The 27,688-nt window shown below is 38.8% G+C and overlaps 1 protein-coding gene across 1 annotated transcript; it reads left to right on the top strand.

Moving 5' to 3' along the window:
• DLAT (dihydrolipoamide S-acetyltransferase) lies at positions 1–26,777 on the top strand. Its single transcript, XM_060103471.1, has 14 exons — positions 1–489; positions 923–1,024; positions 1,727–1,851; positions 1,997–2,150; positions 4,634–4,760; positions 6,618–6,805; positions 7,883–8,036; positions 16,563–16,630; positions 17,817–17,909; positions 18,272–18,379; positions 18,949–19,064; positions 23,039–23,201; positions 24,193–24,329; positions 24,868–26,777. The coding sequence occupies exons 1-14, from the start codon at positions 211–213 to the stop codon at positions 24,995–24,997; spliced, it is 1,944 nt and encodes a 647-aa protein (XP_059959454.1). The 5' UTR covers positions 1–210; the 3' UTR covers positions 24,998–26,777.
• The last annotated feature ends 911 nt before the right edge of the window (positions 26,778–27,688 follow it).

Genomic DNA, 27,688 nt, shown 5'->3' on the forward strand with positions numbered 1-27,688 from the left:
CCGCCCTGGGCCACGCTTTTGCCCGACTCCCGGGAGGAAAACCGTACGTTCTACGCGTTTCTGGTCCACGGAGGGTGTGAGGCGAATCTTTGGAGCCCGTTTTACGACAACTTGCGGCCGCGCGGTGCGGCTGACGGCAACGCCGCGCTGCTCTTGGAGAGGTCACTTCGGAGACGGCGCTGGTTTTGGGCTGTGTGGGTCAGCGGCAGTATGTGGCGCGTCTGTGCGCGACAGGCCCAGAATGCAGCCCCAAGGGCAGGATTTGGGGCTCGGTGGATGGCCTTGCGGGAGGAGCCGGGAGCTCGGTGCGTGACCCCGCAGGCTGGCTCGGCTCCGGCTCGTTGCAGCAGCAGGACCACAGGGTATGGCAGGGTCCGGGCACTCTGCGGCTGGAGCCCCAGCTCCTGGGCCACACCGCGGAATCGCGTCTTGCTCCAGCTTTGGGGATCTCCTAGGCGCCGCTGGTATAGCCTCCCCCCGCATCAGAAGGTGAGCCCCAGACCTGTCCTTCGCGGAACCCCGTTGTCCTTCATGGGATCCTTCCTCAGAGGCCTCAGTCAGTGACCCTCCATCCCCCTCCAAGTATACTGCGTGTCAGTGTCCCTTCTCCATTACCCAGCTTTGCTGTAGCTCTTGAGCTTCCTTCTCCTGACCTATTCCATTGAAGAGCGCCAAGCCTGGGGCGGTGTGTGGAACGTCTGCTGAGTACATGCTGTGAGACCCACGCAGGCCTGCGGAGCAGAAAGCCTGTCCTGGTGGAGAGCTTCTGGTGGCAGGAACCCCCTTTATATCCCCAGTGCCCACTGTGTGTTGGGACTCAAACTCTTTGCGTTAAATTGTAGTGAATTGAGTGAAGCGTTAAACCAGAATGAAAGTTAGGTAGCTCTTTGTAAATTTCGTACTTCTCCTTTGTCTTCTCCAGGTTCCATTGCCCTCTCTTTCCCCCACAATGCAGGCAGGCACCATAGCCCGCTGGGAGAAAAAGGAAGGGGAAAAAATCAATGAGGGCGAATTAATTGCAGAGGTAAGTTGTTATAAAACATGGAAATGAGTTAGAAGGGACCGGCTTAGCTAAACTGAGCATTAACTTTCTGAGTGGGTAGTTATCCCTTTTGCTTAAGAAACTTAGATGTTTTTTACAACTTGATATTAGAGAAGACTGGTTAGCTAAGTTAGCAGCAGCAGCTAGCCAAACTGATTTTTAGCTAAGATATTTTTAATAGTAATTCTTTCAAAGCTGTGATAGAGGCTTTATTTTCTCATGACTGTTGAACTGTATGATTTTTTAAAATTGAAGTATAGTTGATTTACAATGTTGTGTTAATTTCTGCTGTACAGCAAAATGATTCAGTTATACATATATATACATTTAAAAAAATACTCTTTCCCATTATGGTTTATCACGGGATACTGAATAAAGTTCCCTTGTTGGACCTTGTTGTTATCCATTCTATGTAATAGTTTGCATCTGCTAACCCCGAACTCCCACTCCCCATTCCCCTCCCGCCCCACAACCACAAGTCTGTTCTCTATGTCTGTGAGTCCGTTTCCGTTCTGTAGATAAGTTCATTTGTGTCATATTTTAGATTCCATTTATAAGTGATAACATGTGTTATTTTTCTTTTTCTTTCTGACTTGCTGCACTTTGAACTGAATGATTTTAGACACAACCTAATAAACTTCATACTGGCAGCAGAAGTCTAAGCTCCTTTTTTTGTGTTTAAAGGTTGAAACTGATAAAGCTACTGTTGGATTTGAGAGCCTGGAGGAGTGTTACATGGCAAAGATACTTGTTGCTGAAGGTACCAGAGATGTTCCAATTGGAGCAATCATCTGTATCACAGTTGAAAAGTGAGTGGTACCATGGCAATCTTTGGAACTTAGGTGCTCAGGTGGAGTATTTTAACCCAGGATTGAGAAGTTAGTTAAAGGCTTCTAAGACTACTGAATCCGCTTTATAACCCCCTTATACTTACGCATTCTTTCTCTTCCTTAGGCCTGAAGATATTGAGGCCTTTAAAAATTATACGCTGGACTCTTCAGCAGCACCTACCCCACAAGCAGCCCCAGCACCAACCCCTGCTGCCGCTGCTCCGTCACCTGCACCTCCCGCTCAGGCTCCTGGTAGCTCATATCCTCCTCACATGCAGGTGAGGCTCAACCTCTGGGTGTTTGCTCTAGAAAATTTATTATTCGTTCATTATTTTTCATAGGTGGCTCTCACATCCTGGGAACTGGCATTAAATATGGCTAGTTTTTGTCATTTGAAAGTAAATAGAGGTTTAAACATGAAAATTGACAACTTTTATTCCTGGTGGTTATTTCCAGGTGTGTGAACTTGGCTAGTTCTTTTAACCTTTCGCAGCCTCAGTGTAGCAGATAGGATAATGTTTGGTACTTCTCATTCAAGAACATTTGGTTAGATTTTGAGGATGATTTGTACTTACACTACTCCCTGTATAAATAAGAGTTTTTAGTAGGCCCCAAGTACTGTCCGTTGAATGAAAGTTCCCAATTGGTGTTTTTCCTTGACATGTGGTATTCTATTTTCTAAGAGTAAGTGAAGTAGTCCAGTAGTATTAATAAAAGACTGAACTAAAATAAAGAATAAGTGTCAAATAGACATATAATAACATTGCAACAAAGCTGAAGGTGGTAAATATAGTCACTGTTGATTCGATTAACTAAATCAGTTTATAAGAAGCTAATTAGTTTATTAGATATTAAGATTATCCCATCTGTATTTGTGTTTCAGATACTGGAATTGGATAAAAGCCAGCTGCACTTTTTCTAAAGGATTAAGACTAGAACTTTCCTTCACTTAGTTTATTTGTAGAAATTTTTGTATAGGAATAATTTTCTTCTTTGGACATCATGTTCTATTCCATGGTCTTTTTTTTTTTTCCCTATAAATTTATTTATTTATTTATTTTTGGCTGCATTGGGTCTTTGTTGCTGTGCACGGGCTTTCTCTAGTTGCGGCGAGGGGGGGCTACTCTTTGTTGAGGTGTGCAGGTTTCTCCTTGTGGTGGCTTCTCTTGTTGCGGGCCCTAGAGTGTGCGGGCTTCAGTAGTTGTGGCACATGGACTCAGTAGTTGTGGCTCTCAGGGGTCTAGAGCACAGACTCAGTAGTTGTGGCGCACGGGCTTAGTTGCTCCGCGGCATGTGAGATCTTCCCAGACCAGGGTTCGAACCCGTGTCTCCTGCATTGGCAGGCAGATTCTTAACCACTGAGCCACCAGGGAAGTCCTCCCTGATCTTTTATTAACATTCACTCATTATAAAGTTTTGCCTGGTGGTCATTTCACGCATTTATCTCATCCTGTTCAGCAAATTCTGTCTCACTACACAAGACAGTACATTTCTCTATAATTTATGTCTTTGTCTTTTTGTGAAAGTTTTATGGTTCTGTCTTAATTATCCTTTAAGATACAGGATAGAGATTATTGGATCCACTAATTTTTAAGAAGTAGGTGAAGATGAGGGACTTCCCTAGTGGTCCAGTGGTTAAAGACTCCACGCGCCCAATGCAGGGGGCCCGGGTTTGATCCCTGGTCAGGGAACTAAAAAAAGATTCTGTATGTCGTAATGAAGATCCCGCACGCAGCTACGAAAGTCCTGAGTGCCGCAACTAAGACCTGGTATAGGTAGGTAGGTAGGTAGGTACATAGATAAGATAGATAACTCTGACCAAGAAAAACATTTTTAAAATTTTCTAATTAGAGTTCTAAGTTTTGTTTTACTCCCCAACCACCTTCCTGAGACATCATCAATTGAAATGATTTTTCTTTCAGCATAATCCTGTTGTTAATTAGATTTAAAAAACTAAAAGATAGCAAACAAAACCCATAATGAGTAAGCATCCAAATTCAGTGGACATACAAGCCATATAAATAAGAAAGCAATTTTAAATTTAGATCAGCCAATCTGATGTTTAGATGTTACTGGGGTGGAAGTGACTATTGTAAGAGCAGTTCGTTCATTTGTTCATTCATTCATTCATTTTTTTTTTTGTCACACCATGTGGGACCTTAGTTCCCCGACCAGGGGATCGAACCCGTGCCCCCTGCATCGGGAGTGCAGAATCTTAACCACTGGACTGCCAGGGAAGTCCCGAACAGTTCTTAATAAGAGTTTTTTTAATCTTGAAAAAGTATCTGGGAAGTTTGGGAGAAATTCAGTTTCCCCTGAGTGAAGAGATAGATTCCAGTACAGCGCACAGTAAAATTTTAGTGGAAAGTCTGGACTAAGGTCATTCTGTGAAAATGAAAAACTGTAGCTTAATCTAAGTGTTAAGAAAGACGAAAAGGTGTTCTGTGCTTAGATATTTATTGAGGAATTAATTTTAACTGTCTAGAAAGAACTCTTTCCCATCTGCCCATTGTTTTTATGTCTGGAGGGTAGAAAAGTATTTTGAAGGTGGGTCAGAGTATCGCTGGTACTATAAAAGCTTGAGATTTGATAGATTCACTTGTAGGGACACTTGAGGCAGTGGGCTTTTGCTGCTGTGGAGGCATGGGAATTTGGATGGTCACAGTCACTATCATTCCATAAAACTGTTTGCTGGCCTGAGTTCCACTGTGTCCACAGCTTCCTAGTATTACACAGTAATAAAATGTGTTTGTTTCTACAGGTGCTTCTTCCTGCCCTCTCTCCCACCATGACCATGGGCACAGTTCAGAGATGGGAAAAAAAAGTGGGTGAGAAGCTAAGTGAAGGAGATTTATTGGCAGAGATAGAGACTGACAAGGCCACTATAGGTGAGATTTCTTCAGCTCTTAATGGTTGAGGCACTGAGTTTTCCAATGAGGGAAGAGGATTGCCGTCCTATCCTATAATGAGTGAGTGATAACGTGAAAAATTTTAATTCTTGGGATTCATTTCCTGAAACAGAATATTTCATAACAAAAGTGTGCATAGTTGGATTTGTCAGTACCATACTGTAGTCTCATTGAATCAAGGATATGTCAGTTTAGGGATTATTTTTAGGCCAGAGTTTGCTTATTTATTAGCCTTATCATTATCTAAACTGGGCAAGGAGGAAAAAAGAAGAAACAGGAGAAAATAACATCAAAGGCAGGAAAATACCAAAGAATTTCAGATGACTTTGAGGGAAGACTTGAAAGCAGGGCTTAGATTGTTTTCATAGTTTGAGAATGAGTGATGGAATGTATGTATTACCTGTTCAGATATCATATCACATTTCCTTTTATTCCCTCTCTGATTTATTTTTATGCTTAGAACAAAACCCATATAGATAATCATATTTGTCATACCGTGTATAGATATCTGTAGATAAATGTACTTCCTGTCCAGTTCTCAGAGATGCTTTATGAGATTCTGGGCATCCTCTGCAGTGGTTGTTTTCAGATTTTGTTATTCAAACCCTGTGATTCCTTGATGGCACGTTGGGGCAAAGGAGAACTTAAGGAGCAGCACTCTACTGTTCCGTGCCCGCTCCCCCACTTCCACCAGGACAACTCCTTTTTATCTTTCTGCATATTGCACTTCCTCCCATAAGATTTTATTAGAAGAAAGGATTCTGTTTGTTAAAAAGAGAGAAACAAACAAAAAAAACCTGGCAAAAATAGATCTGGTTTGCATTTTAACTTGAATACCAATGTTGCTGTAGAGACTAGTATTCTAAAGACTCTGGTCACTAGAGAAGTATTACCTTGGTCAAACTCTTTAAACTCTATTGTGGCCTTGGAGTCTTTTCTTTTTATACATGTCTTGTATTGGATATTAATTCTCAACTGGGATATGGAAGGATTCATCAAAGATGTGTTTGTCAGGGAGAGGCACAACGCCACAGAAAGCCAAGATCTGGAAGGCAAAAGTTGTCCTCTCCAATGGGTTCTTTTAGTTTTACTTTTGGAACTCTTCATATTTGAGTTCCTTGTAAGAAAAGCACTAGCTGGGAATTCCCTGGCGGTTCAGTGGTTAGGACTCCATGCTTTCACTCCCGAGGGCCTGAGTTCAATCCCTGGTAGGGGAACCAAGATCCCGCAAGCCATGTGGCCAAAAAAAGAAAAGAAAAGCAGTAGCTGAATAAAGTTGTCAACACCACAGAATCTCTAGTTATGCTGTATTTCTTCATAATGAAATAGTTGATGTAATACCAAGTATGACCTCTTCAGAAAGTTCCAAAGATGCTTTTAGGGGTGTAATCCCATGTCACTATCAACTATAGTAGGTCTTTTAATTTAACCATGTGGTTCTGATCTTTCGCAGTACAACTGATGCCATCTTGGAGTCTTGTGGGTCTGCAAGGGGCTGCCCCTGGGGATGTTTTAAAGAAAATGTTCAGAACTAACCACTGTATAATCTCTTGTAGTTTTATTTAACAGATATTTATTTAGTATTTACTTTGTGCCAGGTACTGTTTCTAAGTACTTGGAAAATATTCACTTAATTTTTGTAATATCCCCGTGAGGTAGGTACTATTGTCATTCCCATTTTGTAGGTAAAGAAGCTGAGACACAGAGAGGTTAAATAGCTTGCAAAAGGTTATATAGCTACTTTGAAGAAGAACCTTTTACTTAAAACTGTGCTTTGAGTTTGATAGGATAGTGGAGTCCTTTAAGTTCCATAATGGTTTTTTCTTTCTATTTAAGGTTTTGAAGCACAGGAAGAAGGTTACCTAGCAAAAATCCTGGTCCCTGAAGGTACAAGAGATGTCCCTCTAGGAGCCCCACTCTGTATCATTGTAGAAAAAGAGGCAGATATACCAGCATTTGCTGACTATCGGCCAACAGAAGTAGCTGATTTAAAACCACCAGCACCACCACCTATCCCATCCATGGTAGGTATGCTTCTAGAATTGAGGGAACACTTAAACCTTATTCATCTCTAAATTAAGGGATTAAAGTAGATGGTATTCTAGGTTCCTTCCAGCTCTAAGATTCTATGAGTAAGGAAGGAGATAGTTAACATTTGCGGAGACCTACACAGTGTGTGGCACTGCACCATTTACATAATGGTCAATAGTTTGATTCGTATAGCTTTTTTTTTTTCCTGGTGTTTTGAGTCCTGCCGAGAACACAGCTGAGGTGACATGTTCTTTTTCTGCTTTGGGGGTGGGGTGGGGTGTGTGTGTGTGTGTGTGTGTGTGTGTGTATGGAAGGTAATGGTTTGTCACCCATTTTCTGTAGAATTTGTAGTTTTTGTCGTTGTCAATCTTCTTGGTATTAACATATAGTAGGTCAAGCTTATATTTGTAATACATTGGAACCTTCATGTAAACGGCTTAGTTTGCATAGAATTTAGTCTGTCTCTATGCACTGTATACTATATAGCTATAACATGAGCTTGTATGAATTCCAGGCATCAGTAACACTATAATGAAGCTTCTGCAGGTGTAGAATCATGTGAGTTTAGATGAGGTACACAGTTCTGTCAGAAAAAACTTGATTTCTGACTGCCATACATTTATGGGGAGCTGGCAGGTAGTTGTAGTGGTTTATTTTTTAATGTGTTCCAACATGGAACCTTCCAGAATAATTTATTATTTTGGAATTAGGTTAAGTAAAAACAAAATCCATGTAGGTGATATACGAGAATGAGAATAAAGAAGGGACAAGAGATTAAAGTGAAGAAAGGCTATAAGGATGTTATATACTGGTTACCAAAATTAAATTCCATGCCTCTCTTTGTTAATCATGGAGTTAGAGGATTTGACTTTGTTCTGTCTTTGACATAAAATAATGTTATTCTATTCATATTGCTGTATTATGTTGGTTAAGCAGGAAAAATGTGCATTTGGAAAAAAGATGAAAGTTATTTAATTAAAATAGGTTTGACTAAATAAACCATAAACTCTTAAATCTTTCAGACCAGTCTTTGCAGTGGTGAATTAACAATCTGTAACTTTTTTCAAAAGGCAGCCCCTGTTTCTCCAGCTCCCCAACCTGTAGCCCCTCCACCTTCAGCCACCCGCCCAGCTACTCCTGCTGGACCAAAGGGAAGGTTGTTTGTTAGCCCTCTTGCAAAGAAGTTGGCAACAGAGAAAGGGATTGACCTTACACAAGTAAAAGGTAAGTCTGTTTCTATGGAGTGGGGTTTTACTAAAATGTAGTAGAGTTTCTTCCTCAGGACCAGAGAGTACAACTATATATAGTCGTCTTATCTGCGATAGTTGGGGGAAGGATGAGGGAGGGAAATATCTCCTTTGGTGCCACCATAGAGTAGGAAAATTTCCTGTGCTTTGTTTAGTCTGTCTAAGATCTACCTGTATAATTTAGATAGCTTTTTTTCCTTCTCTGTTAACGGAAACTGCTTAATTGTTGGTGAAAGTATGATGTGTTTGTTCATCAGAGTTGGGTTATGGTACTTGACTGTATAATAAGAAATCTGTATTAGTGCTAGGCTGATTGAATATAGTAATACACAAACCAAAACATGAAGTTGGGGTGATTTGAAGTGACTTAAAATAATAAAATTCATACAAAACTGAACTAACGCCCCTTGAGGGCAAAGGAAAATGTCTTACCCATCTTTTCCTCCCCAGAGAGACAGTGTTGCTTAGTGATAAGAGCATGGGGTCTTGAATCAGACCATCTAGGGTTTAATCCTGGCTTTATCATTTTCTGTGTAATATGTCTTTCAATGAATTACTTTAATCCATCTGTTTTTCCATCTGTAAAACTAGATAATAGTTTACATTAAAACAGGTGAAGTGCTTAGAACAGTATCTAGAATGTAATAAGTACTCAATACATATTAGTTTTGTTCACATTATTACTATTATTGGCTGGCATTTAAATGTTTTAAGGTAAAATTTAATGTAAGGTAATTAATATACTTTAGAAAAGGGGGGAAATTACTATTCCAGGAACACGGTTTGATGGCTAATACTATGTGCTAGTCTTTTAATTACCAGATTTAATTTGCATATCATTTATTGAAGTAAGAATTATCATTTCCCATTTTTTTATTGTCCAGCTGTGGGTACTCATCGGTGGTTATCATCTGTCTGCAATCTATTGTTTTTATGGTTAGAAAGCAAGCCAATCCCCAAAGACACAAGAATAGAATGTTATCGCTGTTTTACTTCAGGGGATTCTTGTAATATTGGAAGACCCTTTTTTCACCTTAATACTATTTCACTAGTGTATTGCCATTCTTTATGTACATGTGATTAGAATCAGGGACAGCAATTTAAATTGGAATACATTTTAAGGGGAGGAGGGACAAGGTTAATAATTATATCTGAAGAATTTAGACAAGTAAACAAGGACCATTTATTAGATATTTAGCAATACTGACTGCCTTAGGAGAGATTTAAGTGGAAAAATCTCAATATTCTTATCATGCAGTTAGAGTTAAGTGATTCATTTATTTAGACAAATATTCATTGAGTATTGTCTGTGTATCCAACACTTGTTCATAAGGCAGACAAGATTTCAGTTTCAGATGCTCACATTACCAACAGTAAAGAATTAAATGGACAGGGAGTTACAGCGTAGTAGTTAAGAGTATTGGCTTTGGAGCTGGAGTGCTTGGATTTAAAACCCAGCTCTGTCGAACACTAGGTGCGTTACCTTTTGTGTCTCAGTTTCTTCATTTGTATATAAAAATAATACCTTATAGCTTGTTGGGATGAGATAAGTTAATAAACAGTGCCTGTACATGGAAAGCATTAGCTATGATGATAGCACTAGCTATGATGATAATAACTTATTAAATAAGATGATTTGAATGCTAAGAAAGAAATAAACCAAGTGACATACTAATGAGTAACAGGGTGAATATATGTGTAGTCGTGACTGCTTTTGGACGGGGTGGTTGGAGAAGGTCTTTTTGATGAGGTGACAGTTGATCTGACGTGAAAGATGAGTCAGCTATGAGCCAACCATGTGAAGAACTGGAGGAAAAGCATTTTGGGCAAAGACCAGCTTGAAGTGGAAAGAGCTTGGCATGTTTGAAGAACAAAAAGGAGGCCAGTGTTAATGGAGCATAGTGGGCAAAGGATCTAGTGGTAGGAGATGAGGTCAGAAAGAAACTCAGGGGTGAGAACATAAAGGATTTTACAGGTTATGATAGAATTTGAATTTTATTTAAAGTACAGTAGGAAGCCATTGAAAGATTAAAATGAGGAAGTGGCATAAAGTGATTTATATTTTTAAAAGATCATTTTGGCTGCTCTGTGCAAATGGATTAAATGAAAACCAAGGCACCTGTTAAGATGCTGTTGCTGGAGCTGATGATGGTGGCTTACACAAGGGTGGTGAGAGTAGAAATGAAAAGAAATGGGCAGCTTCAACATACACTTCTGCCATAGAATCAACAACTTAGTCAGGGATTGGATATGGGGACTCGACAACGGCAACTTCAAAAGAAATGTGCAGTGGACGCTGGTCTGGACAGGTTGAAAAATGAATGAAGAAGTGGAGATAACATTGTGGGCAACTTATTCAAGAACATTTGCTGTGAAGGAAGGCATAGAAATAGAAATGTAGCTTTTGGGAGCATATGGGCTCAAGAGGGAGCTTTTGAAAATGAGTGATAGTAAAACAGGTCTAGTGTAGAGTTTCTCCGCTGTGGTACTGTTGACATTTTTGACCAGGTAACTCTTTGTTGGCAGGGTGGCAGCTGGTGTCCTGTGCATTGTAGCATGTTTAGCAACATCCTTGGCTTTTACCTGCTCCATGGTAGTAGCATACCCCACTTGGGACAACCAAAAATATTTTCAAACATTGCCAGATGCCCCCTTGGGGGCAAAATTGCCCAGTGGTCTAATAGAAAGGGATAAATGGATGATGTAGAAAAGGAGAAAGAGCAGAATAACTTGGCAAGGTACAAAGTTTTTGAGAATGTAAGACGGGATGGGATTGGTTTTGGGTAGGAATTAGGACAGCTTGTCTACTTTTACAGGAGAGAAGAGAATATGGAGTAGGTTTATAGGTTTGGTGGTAGCAGATGAGGAGAGTACCTCTCCGGTTCCTGCTATTTGATCAGTAACATATAAAGGGAGGGGGTAGTTCCCAGGTGGTCTGGCAGTTAGGATTCGGCGCTTTCACTGCTGTGGCCCGGGTTCAGTCCTGGTTGGGGAACTGAGATCCCGCACGCGACCAAAAAAAATAAAAAGTATAAGGTGAGGGGATCTGCTGGAGAGTTAGTGTGGGAAGGTCTGAGATTAGAGAGATTGTGAAATAGTGTTCTCAGAGACAGGGAAAGTGAACTTAAGGGAAACAGTTTAATTTCTGGGTAGTTTTGTGTGTCTGTTTTAGTTTTGTGCTTCTGAATTTATAGTACAGTCATTCAGCTAGGTGTGTACTTTTTTACCCCAGCAATATTAAGCTACTCTGGTGCTGGCACTGAGAAGGCATATGTTTTAGAGTTTGACCAGGGAGTGATTATAACAATGATCCATAGAGTGTAGGCTGGGTAAGGAGGAAGTGAAGACAGGAGGCTTGACAACATGATGAGAGCAGAGGAATTAGTGGAGTGGAAGAAATTTTGCATGTGGCCTGAAATAAGTGAGCTGAGAGGATCAGTGGTTGGTGTTTTATGACACCACCTCTGACACTAAATGTAATTTTTTTTTCCACACCAGCAATCAGTTCTCTACACCACATGGGTATCCAACAATTCAATCCTATTCTGACACTAACTCTCCATAGTTAGCATCAGACTCCACAGGTTTTTTTGGTTTTGTTTTAAATTATTTATTTATGGCTGCGTTGGGTCTTCGTTGCTGCACGCAGGCTTTCTCTAGTTGTGGCGAGAGGGGGTTACTCTTCGTTGCAGTGTGCGGGCTTCTCATTGCAGTGGCTTCTCTTGTTGCAGAGCACAGGCTCTAGGCACGTGGGCTTCAGTAGTTGTGGCGCGCAGGCTCTAGAGCGCAGGCTCAGTAGTTGTGGCGCACAGGCTTAGTTGCTCCGCGGCATGTGGGATCTTCCTGGACCAGGGCTCAAACCCGTGTCCCCCGCATTGGCAGGCGGATTCTTTTTTTTTTTTTTTTTTTTTTATTTTTTATTTTTTTTTTATTATTAGTTTCTGCTTTATAACAAAGTGAATCAGTCATACATATACATCTGTTCCCACATCCCCTCCCTCATGCATCTCCCTCCCTCCCACCCTCCCTATCCCTCCCCTCCAGGCAGTCACAAAGCACCGAGCTGATCTCCCTGTGCTCTGCGGCTGCTTCCCACTGTCTATCTAGCCTACGTTTGGTAGTGTATATATGTCCATGCCTCTCTTTCGCTTTGTCACAGCTTACCCTTCCCCCTCCCCATATCCTCAAGTCCATTCTCAAGTAGGTCTGTGTCTTTATTCCCGTTTTACCCCTAGGTTCTTCATGACATTTTTTTTTTCTTATATTCCATATATATGTGTTAGCATACGGTATTTGTCTTTCTCTTTCTGACTTACTTCACTCTGTATGACAGACTCTAGGTCTATCCACCTCATTACAAATAGCTCAGTTTCGTTTCTTTTTATGGCTGAGTAATATTCCATTGTATATATGTGCCACATCTTCTTTATCCATTCATCCGATGATGGACACTTAGGTTGTTTCCAGCTCCGGGCTATTGTGAATAGAGCTGCAATGAACATTTTGGTACATGTCTCTTTTTGAATTATGGTTTTCTCAGGGTATATGCCTAGTAGTGGGATTGCTGGATCATATGGTAGTTCTATTTTTAGTTTTTTAAGGAACCTCCGTACTGTTCTCCATAGTGGCTGTACCAATTCACATTCCCACCAGCAGTGCAAGAGTGTTCCCTTTTCTCCACACCCTCTCCAGCATTTATTGTTTCTAGATTTCTTGATGATGGCCATTCTGACTGGTGTGAGATGATATCTCATTGTAGTTTTGATTTGCATTTCTCTAATGATTAATGATGTTGAGCATTCTTTCATGTGTTTGTTGGCAGTCTGTATATCTTCTTTGGAGAAATGCCTATTTAAGTCTTCTGCCCATTTTTGGATTGGGTTGTTTGTTTTTTTGCTATTGAGCTGCATGAGCTGTTTATAAATTTTGGAGATTAATCCTTTGTCAGTTGCTTCATTTGCAAATATTTTCTCCCATTCTGAGGGTTGTCTTTTGGTCTTGTTTATGGTTTCCTTTGCTGTGCAAAAGCTTTGAAGTTTCATTAGGTCCCATTTGTTTATCTTTGTTTTTATTTCCATTTCTCTAGGAGGTGGGTCCAAAAGGATCTTGCTGTGATTTATGTCATAGAGTGTTCTACCTATGTTTTCCTCTAAGAGTTTGATAGTTTCTGGCCTTACATTTAAGTCTTTAATCCATTTTGAGCTTATTTTTGTGTATGGTGTTAGGGAATGATCTAATCTCATACTTTTACATGTCCCTGTCCAGTTTTCCCAGCACCACTTATTGAAGAGGCTGTCCTTTCTCCACTGTACATTCCTGCCTCCTTTATCAAAGATAAGTTGGCCATATGTGCGTGGGTTTATCTCTGGGCTTTCTATCCTGATCCACTGATCTATCTTTCTGTTTTTATGCCAGTACCACACTGTCTTAATTACTGTAGCTTTGTAGTATAGTCTGAAGTCAGGGAGCCTGATTCCTCCAGCTCCTTTTTTCGTTCTCAAGATTGCTTTGGCTATTCGGGGTCTTTTGTTTTTCCAAACAAATTTTGAAATTTTTTGTTCTAGTTCTGTGAAAAATGCCAGTGGTAGTTTGATAGGGATTGCATTGAATCTGTAGATTGCTTTGGGTAGTAGAGTCATTTTCACAATATTGATTCTTCCAATCCAGGAGCATGGTATATCTCTCCATCTGTTTGTATCATCTTTAATTTCTTTCATCAGTGTCTTATAATTTTCTGCATACAGGTCTTTTGTCTCCTTAGGTAGGTTTATTCCTAGATATTTTATTCTTTTTGTTGCAATGGTAAATGGGAGTGTTTTCTTGATTTCATTTTCAGATTTTTCATCATTAGTGTACAGGAATGCCAGAGATTTCTGTACATTAATTTTGTAACCTGCTACTTTACCAAATTCATTGATTAGCTCTAGTAGTTTTTCGGTAGCATCTTTAGGATTCTCTATGTATAGTATCATGTCATCTGCAAACAATGACAGCTTTACTTCTTCTTTTCCGATTTGGATTCCTTTTATTTCCTTTTCTTCTCTGATTGCTGTGGCTAAAACTTCCAAAACTAGGTTGAATAAGAGTGGTGAGAGTGGGCAACCTTGTCTTGTTCCTGATCTTAGTGGAAATGGTTTCAGTTTTTCACCATTGAGGACAATGTTGGCTGTGGGTTTGTCATATATGGCCTTTATTATGTTGAGGAAAGTTCCCTCTATGCCTACTTTCTGCAGGGTTTTTATCATAAATGGGTGTTGAATTTTGTCGAAAGCTTTCTCTGCATCTATTGAGATGATCATATGGTTTTTCTCCTTCAACTTGTTAATATGGTGTATCACATTGATTGATTTGCGTATATTGAAGAATCCTTGCATTCCTGGGATAAACCCCACTTGATCATGGTGTATGATCCTTTTAATGTGCTGTTGGATTCTGTTTGCTAGTATTTTGTTGAGGATTTTTGCATCTATGTTCATCAGTGATATTGGCCTGTAGTTTTCTTTCTTTGTGACATCTTTGCCTGGTTTTGGTATCAAGGTGATGGTGGCCTCGTAGAATGAGTTTGGGAGTGTTCCTTCCTCTGAAATTGTTTGGAAGAGTTTGAGAAGGATGGGTGTTCTTAACCACTGCACCACCAGGGAAGTTCCGAGACGCCACAGGTTTAAAGGCCCAGTCCCACAAGTCTGCCCCCACTTAAGATGCCAGTCCTGAGGATCACCCATACTTCTGATGCACTGGCTATAAACCAGGAACTCCCAAGACCCCCTCCTCGGGTTTGATAATTCACTAGAATGACTCACAGAACTCAGGAAAGCACATTATTTACTATTGCCTGTTTATTATAAAGGATACAACTCAGAACAGTCAAATAGAAGAGATGCATGAGACAAAGTATGGGGATTGGGGGTTGGTGCTGAGCTTCCGTGCCTCTCTGGGAGCACCCCACCCTGGTACATTAATGTGTTCACCAACCCGGAAGCTCTCCAAATCTTGTTGTTCAAGAGTTTTATTTTTATAGGAGTCAATTACTATTTTTATAGGCATTGTTAATTGTATCATTGGCCATTGGTTATTGAACTCAATCTCCAGTCCCACCCCTACCCCTTCCCCCCAGGGACAGATTGCTTACCAAATTTGACCAAAATATAATCATTTGGGGAGAAACTGTTCTGAAAGCCTAAACCCTGATGTTCAGAGTTTGATTTGTCTCAGAGCTACCTATATTATGGTTTATATTTCTTTGATGCAGAGCATTTTCACATCACTGTCCCATTTTATCCTTACAGCATTCCCATGAGTAGGGGCTGGTATGATAATCTGTCCTACAGATGAGACTAAAGACCAGATGATATTAAGTGACTACAGTCATCTGTCTAGTTTATGTTTGACAACAACCCTATGTTTTTCACTCCTGGTCTAGTCTTCTTCCCTTTATACCATATTGCTTTATGATGGTCTGTTGTGCCTTCTTAGGGGGAGAGACAAAAGAATTTCAAAGATTTCAGCTAACTCCTAATAGTCAGGAAATTCTTATAGGTGGATGAAGCCTAGTATAAGGCAGGTGGTACTGCAGTTTCCTCATCTTGAGGGGCTGCAGTGTCCAGATCAGCCTTGATTGTAAGGGGAGGTTATGGTTTCTGTCTTTTATAAGGAAGGGAATCTAATAGGCGTACTGCCTCTGTTCTAGAGCTCCTGGTGAGGATAAACACAATCCTAGCCAACTCCGTTTTCATAATGAAGGAAAGGAGTTGGGACGAACTGCACACCACGAGAATCCTTTTAAAAGTCTGCCTTGGGGGAAGATGAATCAATTTGACCAAATATTTTCTAGAAGTGGGCCAGTGTAAAAGGTATTTTAATAACTAAATTCTGAATCTCCTTAGAATTAAGGTTCAGGATTATCTACTTAGGTGTAATGTTAAACCTAAGAGATTGTGGATGGGAGGAGGAAAGAAATTGAATGAAAGTAAAATTAAGCCTGTTGAGGGAACTTTGAAGATCTTTCTTCATGTGTAACATGGCACCTTTTTCCTTCATAATCTCTAACACAAGCCAGTATAGTGCCTTGGCTACTGTGAGAAAGCTGTGAATAATGGAGACCACATATAGAATGAATGGTTCTAAAGATGAGATCATTGCATTTGAGAGTTATTCATGTTATCTCAGGGTAAAAACAATTGACTTGCCTGATTTGTCCAAAATAATTGTTATCATATCTGTCGACTCTGTAGCAAGGGAATTCTTTATGAGCAAATGAATGTAGAACCCAAATGAGATCTATTCCAGGGTTTCAGAAAGGGTGTTTTGGAGCTAACGGAGAGGAGGGCAACAAAAGGTGGTATTTTTAGGGAAAAGTTTAAGGGGCATGATTAAGGCAGTGGCCCCTTTAGAGGGTCTTTGGTAGAGAACCTTTAGGAACTTGCACTTCAGGATCACAGTGCTGATCTCCTTGAGGAATTAGTGGTACGCTTTCATGTGTGTGGTATTTCTGTGTCTCTTCCAGGGACGGGACCAGACGGCAGAATCATCAAGAAGGACATCGACTCCTTTGTGCCTACTAAAGCTGCTCCTGTGAGTTATATTTCGCTTCCTAGATTTTGGTTGCAGTTTGTCCCTGCAGAGTGCTTTGTCCAGCCTGTTAGACCCTTGCATACATTATTTATGAGTGAAATAGCTTAATCAGAACTGTGTTTTCTTTTGTCTAATTTCACTGGCTAGCGATATGTACATATGAATGTGCTGTTACTCATACATAAAAGCAAAGATGATATACCACATTGAAATCCACTCCAAGTTGTTTTTGGTTTTTTTTTGAGTAGTGATACTAAATTTTTCCTAACTTATCATCTTATTCAGGCCCTATTTTTTAAAGTATGCTTGCAAGTTGGTTGGCTAGCGTTTGAGTTTTATGTGGTTAATTAGTTCACAGAGGGATTAAATCCACATAGCCAACTCCGTCTGATCAGTAAAGGCGCTAAAATAATCAACTATAAGTAAGGAAAATGATTTAGATATTTAGATGTTTGCTTTAAAATAAAAGATTTGTCTTTTTTTAAAAAATAAATTTATTTATTTTTGGTTGCGTTGGGTTTTTGTTGCTGCGCGCGGCCTTTCTCTAGTTGTTGTGAGCAGGGGCTACTCTTCGTTGCGGTGCACGGGCTTCTCTTGCTGTGGAGCACGGGCTCTAGGCGTGCGGGCTTCAGTAGTTGTGGCTCATGGGCTCAGTAGTTGTGGCTCGCGGGCTCTAGAACGTAGGCTCAATAGTTGTGGCGCACAGGCTTAGTTGCTCTGCGGCATGTGGGATCTTCCTAGACCAGGGCTCGAACCCGTGTCCCCTGCATTGACAGGCGGATTCTTAACCACCGTGCCACCAGGGAAGCCCCTGTCATTGTTTTTTCTTAACACTATTCAGGAAAATACATTACTTTCTTTGAATTTATCTCTTAATCTTTTCAATTTAGGAATGCTTTGATTGCTTTTCTTTAAGAAAGTTTTGTGAAAACAAAATTATTCTGATATAAACTAGTCATAGAAAAATGACATTTAAAGCATGATTACCCAATTCTAAGTATGAAAATTAGAAACAAAACTCTTAAACCAGCACAGTCCAAATTGGAGTCCCTTTTGCTCCCTTAGGATAGAAATAGCTGTTTTTCTATAAACCATTTAATTTTCACTTTGCCATCTGTAAAAGAGTCACTAACAGTTGTTCACAGTTGCTTATGCTAAGACTAAGAACTTTTTTACCTCCTTCTAGACTCCAGCAGCTGCTGTGTCTCCCCCGAGTCCGGGAGTGGCACCGGTTCCTACAGGTGTCTTCACAGATATCCCAATCAGCAACATTCGCCGAGTAAGAGTATTACCATAACTTTTCGACCCAAAGCTGTTGGGGGCATCTTTACTCTGATTGTTCAGTTGCATCCACAGTTTGAAACACTAAGAAGAGACTTTTTTAAAATTGGGAACCTTAGATGATTCATTTAATAGGTGTTTGGTTTGGCCAATAGAATTCTTGGGATACACAAACACTGTATTCTGATTAAATACTCTTGGAAGGGGCTAAGTTGTGGTGCAGTCCTCCATCTTCCAGTTCTAATAATGCTTGAGGTAAGCATTACCAGGGAACAGGGTAAAGGGGCAAACAGAGCCCTGAATGAGTTGAGGTCTCATTTCAACTCAAGATAATTGATTTTTGAATCTCTTTGATTTCAGGTTATTGCACAGCGGTTAATGCAATCTAAGCAAACCATACCTCATTATTACCTTTCTGTTGATGTAAATATGGGAGAAGTTTTGTTGGTACGGAAAGAACTTAATAAGGTAAAAGGTCTGGAAATTCCACCTTCGTAAATTCTAAAAATCTTGTTTTCCCTCACTGAATATTTACATTTTTGCCCATGTATTGTATTTTGTTACAAATGCCAATTGATAATGGAAAAATGGATGTCATCTTAATTTTAACTTACAGAGAGTATCCTGGAGAATTTTCATTTTCTAACCCTTGATTAAAGTTTATGATTAAAGTCGACTTTGCCGTGGATCCATTTTAGCCTAACATAGTCACTGTGATCCTATGAGACTACTTGAGTCTCCTCTGGTAGGTAGGAAACAGTATGTTTACTTTGTGTTTATCGTTAAGTACCAAGCACCTACTTAGTGTTTAGTTACTTAGTAACTTAGGGGATGCAGCTAAAGCAGTGCTTAGCAGGAAGCGTACAGGTGTAATGATCTACATGAAAATAGATGAAGAAAACCAACTTTTGGTTTCTTTTCATCCTTTCCACCTCAGGACATCTGTATATCCACCCCCTCCCACCTTCTCAAGATTATATAATTTCAGTCTTTGAGAAGAGAATTTAAGAAACTACTATGGTTTCTTGTCTTTGCAGATGTTAGAAGGGAGAAGCAAAATTTCTGTCAATGACTTCATTATAAAAGCTTCAGCTTTGGCATGTTTAAAAGTTCCTGAAGCAAATTCTTCTTGGCTGGACACAGTTATAAGACAGTAAGTATAACACTTCTGGGGAAGGTATATATATATCTCTATATATCTATATATATATCCATCAGCAGTGTTTTGTGAGCTGTCTCACGTATAACTAGGAGTATAGGGAGTAAGGAGAAGCAGAAGATGGAGGGGAGATGGCTTCCACAGGCAAGACAATTTGAAAACAACATAAAGCTATTTCTGAGATAATCCCACATTGAGTTAGTAAAGACCACAGATTCTTTGTATGAGTTCAGGAAAGGGAGATAAGTGTACAGATATGTATAATTAAGTTGATAATGACTCTCACAAAGCAAGATTGAAATCGTTTTGTTCACCAGTGAGTTCTGCTGAACTTTAGTGGGGGCAAAATTGAAAACAAAACCAAAAAAAGAGTATTTGTTAATATTACGGTAGCATGTGACTGGCGTGGTGCTCTTGGTGTCTTTCACATGTTGTCTCATTTAATCCTTACGACCATGTTATGAGTTAGGTGGTTTTACACACATTTTCTAGATGAAGAAACTGAGGCTCAGTAAGTTGAGTTACTCCCTGAGTTAATATGTTAGTAAGTAGCAGAACTGTGATTGGAACCAGGATTCTGACTCAGCCTAGGTTTTTTCTACTATGTAGATGCTTTTTATATTATTAAGTTAATTTTTTTTACAATAATAGTATGTACATTAGAGTATGAATTCATGGCTTACGGTGACCTGCTCAACCTTTAATCTGAGGTCCACTCCCAAGAGGCAAACACAGCCTTTGAATTGTTATTTCTTTCCTATTTCTAAACAACATTTTCTGTTGTCTTTCATAAATTTTTCATTTCATTTACTTTATCAACTGACTTCCTATTAAAGAAGGTTAAGATTTAGCTTTGTTCTACCCTCTCTACAAACACACATACACACACACACACAACCCATCATCCTACCAAATTGATTGATACACAAATTTTGGACAAATCAGTATTCAGTGTTAATATCTTTATGACTATGAAAAATTGTTTATGACTAAGGAAGTATAGTATACCACGAATACCAACCTGATTTTAATGATTGCCTAAGAGGGGCTAATTTTTAAATTACTCATCATGAAATCTTTCTGAAACTCCCCAAGAGAACTCTAAACGTGTTTCACAAGACTGAAAAATCGTTTACTGATTCTAATTTTTTCCTTGGTCACCCCACTCTTAGAGAACATCTGAGGATCTTACTATTTTTTTAGAGACTATATTAGCTTTCTAGGGCTGCCATGACAAATTACCACAAAATTTGTGGCTTAACAAAAATTTATCCTCTCCTAGTTCTGAAGGTCAGAAGTGTGAAATCAAGGTGTCGGCAGGACTGTGTGCTCCCTCCACAGGCTCTCGGGTGGACTCTTGCTTGCTTTCTCCAGTTCTGGCGGCTCCAGGCATACCTTGGCTTGTGGCTGCACAGCTCCAACTTCACATGGCCTTCATGTGTCCGTGTCTTCTCTTCTGTCTCTTACAAGGACACTTGGCATTGGATTTAGGGCCCACCCAGATAATCTAGGGTGATCTCCTCTCAAGAGCCTAATTACATCTGCAAAGACCTTTTACTAAATAAGGTCGCATTATTAGATTCTGGGATTAAGACATAGACATAACTTTTACAGCACGGTTATGAACATTTGAGGACAATTCTTTGTGTTGACATATGTTTTCATTTCTCTTGGGTAGACTCCTTGGAGTGGAATTGCTGGGTCATAGGGTAAATTTATGTTTAATCTTTCAGGAATATCTGAAGGAAACACTGCTTAGATGAAAGGATGGACGTTGCAGGGCAAGTTCTATGAATTATTTATTAATCCTTACCAAATGCCCTTCAATTTGTTCATACAGCTATTCAACAAATATTTATTGAACATATACTGTTTTCTGGATTTAGTGGTGAACAAGATAGGAAACACCATCCCTACTCTCTTAGGAGGAAGATTATTGAACAAATAATATTGTAATGACAGGGTAATTTAATTAAGAAAGCAGTGTTTGCTGTTTGATACCTTGGCCAGAGCCCAGCTACAGTAGTTGCTAAGTGTCACACACTGTATTATTAGAGCAGGTCCCTGTGTTTGCAAGTGACAAAAGCCTGCTGCCTCTGGCGAGCTTGGGCACACTGCGGGGTATGGTCCCCGTAATCTCCAAAGAGCTGGAGTTCTTCCTTCATGTGAAGTTTTAACTTTTTCTTTTTTTTTTTAATTGAAGTATAGTTGATTTACAATATTATATTAGTTTTAGGTGTATGGCATAGTGATTCAGTATTTTTGCAGATTATACTCCATTATAAGTTATTACAAGATAATGGCTATAATTCCCTGTGCTATACAATATATCTTTGTTGATTATCTATTTTATACATGGTAGTTTGTATCTGTTAATGCCATACCCCTAATTTGTCACTCCCCCCTTCCCTCCATCCTTTGGTAACCACTAGTTTGTTTTCTGTATCTGTGAGTTTGTTTCTGTTTTGCATGTGCATCCATTTGTATTATTTTTTACATTCCGCATGTAAGATACACAGTATTTGTCTTTTTTTGCTTTATTTCAGTAAGCATAATATTCTCTAGGTCTGTCCACATGGCTGCAGATAGCAGAATTTCTTTCTTTTTTATGGCTGAGGAATGTTCATGGGTGTGTATGGGTACTTGGGTTGCTTCCATGTCTTCTTTTTTTTTTGGCCACGCACGCATGCAGGATCTTCCCTAACCAGGGATCCACCCTGAGCCCCCTGCAGTGGAAGCTTGGAGTCTTAACCACTGGACTGCTAGGGAAGTCCCTTCTTCCATGTCTTTAATTAGTATGTTCATTTTTTCTGGATATATTCCCAGGATTGGAATTGCTGGATCATATAGTAGTTCTCTTTTTAGTTTTCTAAGGAACTTCCATACTCTTTCCACAGTGGTTGCACCAATTTGTTGATACATTCTCACCAACAGTATACAAGGGTTCCCTTTTCTCCATATCCTCACCAGCATTTGTTAACTTTTTCTTTATTGCAGATCACTTTGGCAGGGGCCCTTACACAGATGACCCCTAAGGAGACTCTGATACAATTCAGGAGTTTGGGAACTTGGTTTTGGGGGGGCGGAGTCATTCTTTTCTACTAACCTTTAACTGAAATTTAGCATTTCCTCCCATTATAAATATAAAGAACAAATCAAAGAGGTATTAATAGTACTTGTGCTGATGACCAAATAAAAATCAAGTTATTTTCGTATCACATTGTAGTTATTGCGGATATCTTAAAATATATTTTTTTCTTATCACTACTTCAAAAGTATAGCCATAATTAGACCTGCTGTAAGATTATTTTGAGTTAATACAGAAGCGCATGTATCACGATTTTGTTTTTTGAATAGTTTGATAAACTGGATTTCAATATAGTTTGTTTTGGGGGAAGTTTTTCTGGTAATTTGAGTATTTAGTTTTCTGTGTTTAAAAAATATATTCTGAGAAGGGACCCAAATGCAAATGTGCCCCATGGCCTAGAAAGGATTAGGAATCCTACTTCTATGTTCTGAGGCAACACCACCACCCTACCACGTGAGTACTTCTGTTTCTCCCACCGTGCAGTCCTTTCCCTTCACTCTTCTGTTGGTCTGCTCAAGCTCTGCTTGCAGACTCAGCTCCAGCCAGTCCATTTCGTTTCAAAATCTCAGGAGTTCTTTTTAATTCTCACTGGATGCTGAAACTTTTTTTTCCCCACCTGTACCCATGGTGTTAGTCAAGGCAGATGAGGGGTAGTTAGCGAGTACGTGTGAAACCAGCCTACTGACACATCTCTCGTTCATTTGTTAAAAGTGCAGGTCTAAGAGAGGCCACAGCAAAATTCAAAAACCAGGAAAGAGCTCTCCCTGGCTGAAAAGTAGCACAAGCTGAAGTAAATACCACTATTCTTGGGTAACCTAAAACAAACTCTTAATTAAACATTGTTGATGATTATTGAGGTTTACTTTTTCTTTTTAAATAGAAATCACGTTGTTGATATCAGTGTCGCAGTCAGTACCCCTGCAGGACTCATCACACCTATTGTATTTAATGCACACATAAAAGGACTGGAAACCATTGCTAATGATGTTGTTTCTTTAGCAACCAAAGCACGAGAGGGTAAACTACAACCACAGGAGTTCCAGGTAAGGTATTAATTATTTATCTTCTGAATGTTACTATGTTATTTTAATGAATTTTGTTATTTTAAAATTTGGCATTGTATTTCTATTGCATTTTCCACCTTTTGATTCTGCCTTGTGTTCTCACTGACACAAGGTCTTGAAAATAAAGAAAAACTGAGTAACCTATCAAAAGCTGAAAATAACACATTTTCAAGTAGTGTGCAAAAGCCACACAACTTTTGTTCATATTGCTATAGTTGTATGTTTTCAGTAAAGTGTATTCCATTCATTCCTTTTTTTCTTTCAGCTTTACTTATGTATAATTAGCAAATAGGAATTGTAATATTTAAGGTGTACAACTTGATGTTTTGATATATGTATACACTGTGAAGTGATCATGACAAGCCAATTTTCCATCACCTCATATATTTACCATTTTCCTTTTCTTTTTTATGGTAGTTGAATCCTTTTTTAAAATTCATTTTATTGAAGTATAGTTGATTTACAGTGTTGTGTTAATTTCTACTGTACAGCAGAGTGATTCAGTTATACATGTGTATACATTCCTTTTCATATTCTTTTCCATTATGGTTTATCACAGGATATTGAATATAGTTCCCTGTGCTATACAGTAGGACCTTGCTGTTTATCCATTCTATATATAATAGTTTGCATCTACTAATCCCAGACTCCCAATCCATCCCTCCCCCACCCTCTCTCCCCGCTTGACAACCACAAGTCTGTTCTCCCTGTCTGTGAGTCTTGTTTATGTTTCGTAGAGAAGTTCATTTGTGTCATAGTTTAGATTCCGCATATAAGTGATATCATATGGTATTTGTCTTTCTCTAACTTACTTCACTTGGTATGATAATCTCTAGGTCCAATCCACGTTGCTGAGAGTCCTTAAAGTAAAATATTATCTTAAGGTCTTTTCACAAAACATTTGTCATTTTTTTCTAATTTATGTTGACAAGCAGTTACCATGATCTGTTTTTAATCTTTTTTTCTTTAGGGTGGCACTTTTACGATCTCAAATTTAGGAATGTTTGGAATTAAGAACTTCTCTGCTATTATTAACCCACCTCAAGCATGTATTTTGGCAATTGGTGCTTCAGAGGATAGACTGGTTCCAGCAGATAGTGAAAAAGGGTAAGTGCCAAAATGGAGAGGGAGTTGTAAACTCACTTTCATTACAATATACCTGTTTTTGAGTCTCAGTTTTTATAATTATTGCCGTGGCATATTGGAGCTTCAGGCAACAACTCTTCTTATTTTACTGTTTGAGATGGGAAGTCTTGTTTACTCTAGGTCAGGGGTCAGCATACTTTTTTCTTAAAGAGCCAGTTAGTAAATTATTTTATGCTTTCTGGGTCATACGGTGGCTATTGCAAATACTCTGCCATTGTGGTGTGAAAGCAGGCATAGGCAATACATAAATGTATTCCAGTAAACTTGTGGGATTTGGTCTGAGGGCTGTTGTTTGTGGACCTGTATCCTCTAGATGGCTGTTTGGTCTGTTTCTTCAAACTATTAATTTGAGCTAGGGGTGTACAGCCCATGAAGAATACATGGAAAATAATGTTACCTGGTTGGGATTATAAGTTAGGTGTTGGCATTTGGGCTGGTTACTAGCTAAAATCTAGTGATTGCTTTCAGAATTCCTAATAATGTTTTTATCTTTTTCTAGATTTGATGTGGCCAGCATGATGTCTGTTACACTCAGTTGTGATCATCGGGTTGTGGATGGAGCAGTTGGAGCCCAGTGGCTTGCTGAGTTTAGAAAGTTCCTTGAAAAACCTATCACCATGTTGTTATAATTAACCCAAGAATTTCTAGACTCTCCCAGGTCACACTGGTTCATTCTTACCAAGATATAAATATGTTATTAACCGGTGGTTCTCTTTTTATTTTAAGGTTGACCAGTTACTTTTGAGTCTGTCCAGATAAGTTATTTGTAATGGGCATTACTGAATTTTTTAAAATGCCAATTACATCCAAATTTTGTGCACATTTAATCAATACCAAATTTTAAGCTGTATACTCCTAGTCAAGGGGCATGTGGCTTAGCCCTTTGGTGATAAGGACTTCCACTGGGAAATGTAGAGGTAGAATTGTGGTTCCCTATTGAGACAGGCACATAAAAGTAACCTTGATGAGATCTTGAGGTTTTGAAATTTAATTACCTCAAATGTTTTGTTTAGATTTGAGAAAAAGAGAAGAAGTCGGGAAAATTAGTTCTCTTGGAGAAAGGGTTTGAATTGAGGCTTGATTTTGGAACATAAACCTAATTTAAAATTTTCTGTTACATAATCTCGGTTTATCATGGATGGGAAACATAGAGAACTTCAAGGAAAATAAGTGAAATTTTAAAAGTCAACATTTTCTTAGAACTGTTCCACCAGCTGTTCTTTGTTTATTTTTCTATGAATTCAGAAATGGTTGTTTTCCCCTCTTGAGATGAAGATATAAATATGAGCCAGCTACTTGGTATAAGTGAGAATTTGTGTGGGTATCTATTTAAACAATTGAAATGTGTCATTCTGAGAGCAGAATTCTATAATTACCTCCAAATAAAAGAACATGCTTATAGAATTTAACAGAGTGAAGTTGTGAAAGTAGAATTTTTCCTCCAAAATTAACTGGTGGTTACTTGTAAATGAACTTAATTACCAGGATTTATTACTTAAATAACTTTGAAAAACTATATCAAGTAACTATGGAATTAAGTGTGCATATGTAAACTATGTTTCCTAGTGAGATATGTGCCAAAGTCCATATATCACCAGGTTCTATCTGAAAAGAAGAGGGGAGCGATACGCTGCTGAACAGTTTGGAGTGATAAAAGATGATGACCAAAACGAAGTGGTTAGTTTTACTTGGATAAAGTGAAAAATGTTAAATGTGTACAAAAAAAGTGTTCTGTGTTTTTCCACCCCAGTGTTGTCTTGTGTAAAATAAGAAAGCCCTAAAATCCTATCAGAGAGAAAAAAATTATTTAGGTTGTTTGCTACCTTATCAGCCTAAATATTTTTTTTCCATTTTGTTACGATTTGCCTTTCTTTGGGGTGGGGGTGGATGGTGGTGATATTCAGGATAATAAAAATGAATTAGAAACATCACAATTCTAGACTTTCTATTGATTTGTTTTAATAAATATTTGGAATTGTAATATGTGGAGCTGTTCCCTGAAATTTAGGTCTTTCAATGTTGAATCTATTTCTAAATGTTCATTATTTCATGGTGCACAAGTGACACTCCATATATTCCAGAAATATTTTCCTTGCTGTATTATTATGAAAACAATTCAATACATTAATCTGATTTTTCAGTAATTAGTAATTTTAGCTTGAACTGAAGATTATGCAGAAGGAACAAACTTATGACAAGGGACAATCACCAGTATGAGTGATTCAAATACATGAAACTTCAAAGATAACTCATTCTTTGCTAATGTTTACGGCTCTATTGTTCCCTTGAGAGAAAAATAAAAAGTTGAATTCTAAGAAAAATTGTTCTGAGTTAAAAATTAATCTGAGCTATAATCTAAATCTGGATTCAGTCTATTTTTCTTACCAGAACTGAATGAACAAAAGTTATAAATAGTGCTTTGGTTCAAATTAGATTGTTTAAAAATTAAACTATATGATTTCAATGTGTCTGGTCTAATATTTTTTATCTGTGGGTAATTATTTTTCACATTAGATTATTTAAGACCAGGAACAGCTGTGTACATGGTAAGCTCTTAATACAGAAACATTTTGAGTTTATAGAATTGGTAAAATAAGGACTGAGTTTAGGAGCATATAATCTAACGCTTTAGGCTCAAGGAGCTCTCTTGTTGGGGGGTGGCACATAGCAAGATGGAAGTGTGGTCTGGCTCTGTTAGGTACTTTACTCCATTCCTGAGGTTTGTGAGTGAAGTTAAAATATCCCAAGGCATGGTCTACAAGAGGAGTTGACCAGTGCGAGAGATAATAGGAATGTGCTTGCTGTAAGGAATACTCATCACCCAGTAATGCGTGAACTCTGGAATACATGGGAAAATAATCACTGCTGATTACTGATCTCTAACACCAAGTTTACAGAAAAATCTGGTATCTAAATCAAGGCTAATTCATGTCCGTCTCAAAGTTTTCAGTTTTGAAGAAGAAAAATCTTGGTAAGCTTCAAATTTAAACTACTCCACAGTTCATTATTAGTTAATGCTCTTCCTGGACAAAGTTTTGCTTTTTGTAGGGGGCGTGAGGTGGAGATGTTAGAATATAAGTGAAAGTATTTTGGAAAATAACTAGGATGTAAGTTTAACATTTTAACATTAAGCATGTTAGATCTTGTACTCATTTTATTAGTAAGTACCCAATTACATAGCTGCTGACATAAGTAACACCTAAGTGCGAGAGTGCAAGAGTAGAGTCAGCCAGTTCTATATAGTTAGGTATGGGAGTTTATAGGAAATAAGGTTCCACAGTGATTTTGTAGAAGCAAAGATAAGGTCAAAGCATTCCAAG

The sequence above is a fragment of the Mesoplodon densirostris genome, chromosome 7 (genome assembly GCF_025265405.1).
Source record: "Mesoplodon densirostris isolate mMesDen1 chromosome 7, mMesDen1 primary haplotype, whole genome shotgun sequence".
Taxonomy (NCBI): domain Eukaryota; kingdom Metazoa; phylum Chordata; class Mammalia; order Artiodactyla; family Ziphiidae; genus Mesoplodon; species Mesoplodon densirostris.

Bases quoted from the DNA above. Each gene is read 5' to 3' on its own strand.
- DLAT (XM_060103471.1), top strand. From the start codon at position 211: ATGTGGCGCGTCTGTGCGCGACAGGCCCAGAATGCAGCCCCAAGGGCA. The intron at 17,910-18,271 runs GTAAGAGTATTA...CTTTGATTTCAG, and splicing joins CAATCAGCAACATTCGCCGA to GTTATTGCACAGCGGTTAAT. The intron at 19,065-23,038 runs GTAAGTATAACA...CTTTTTAAATAG, and splicing joins CTGGACACAGTTATAAGACA to AAATCACGTTGTTGATATCA.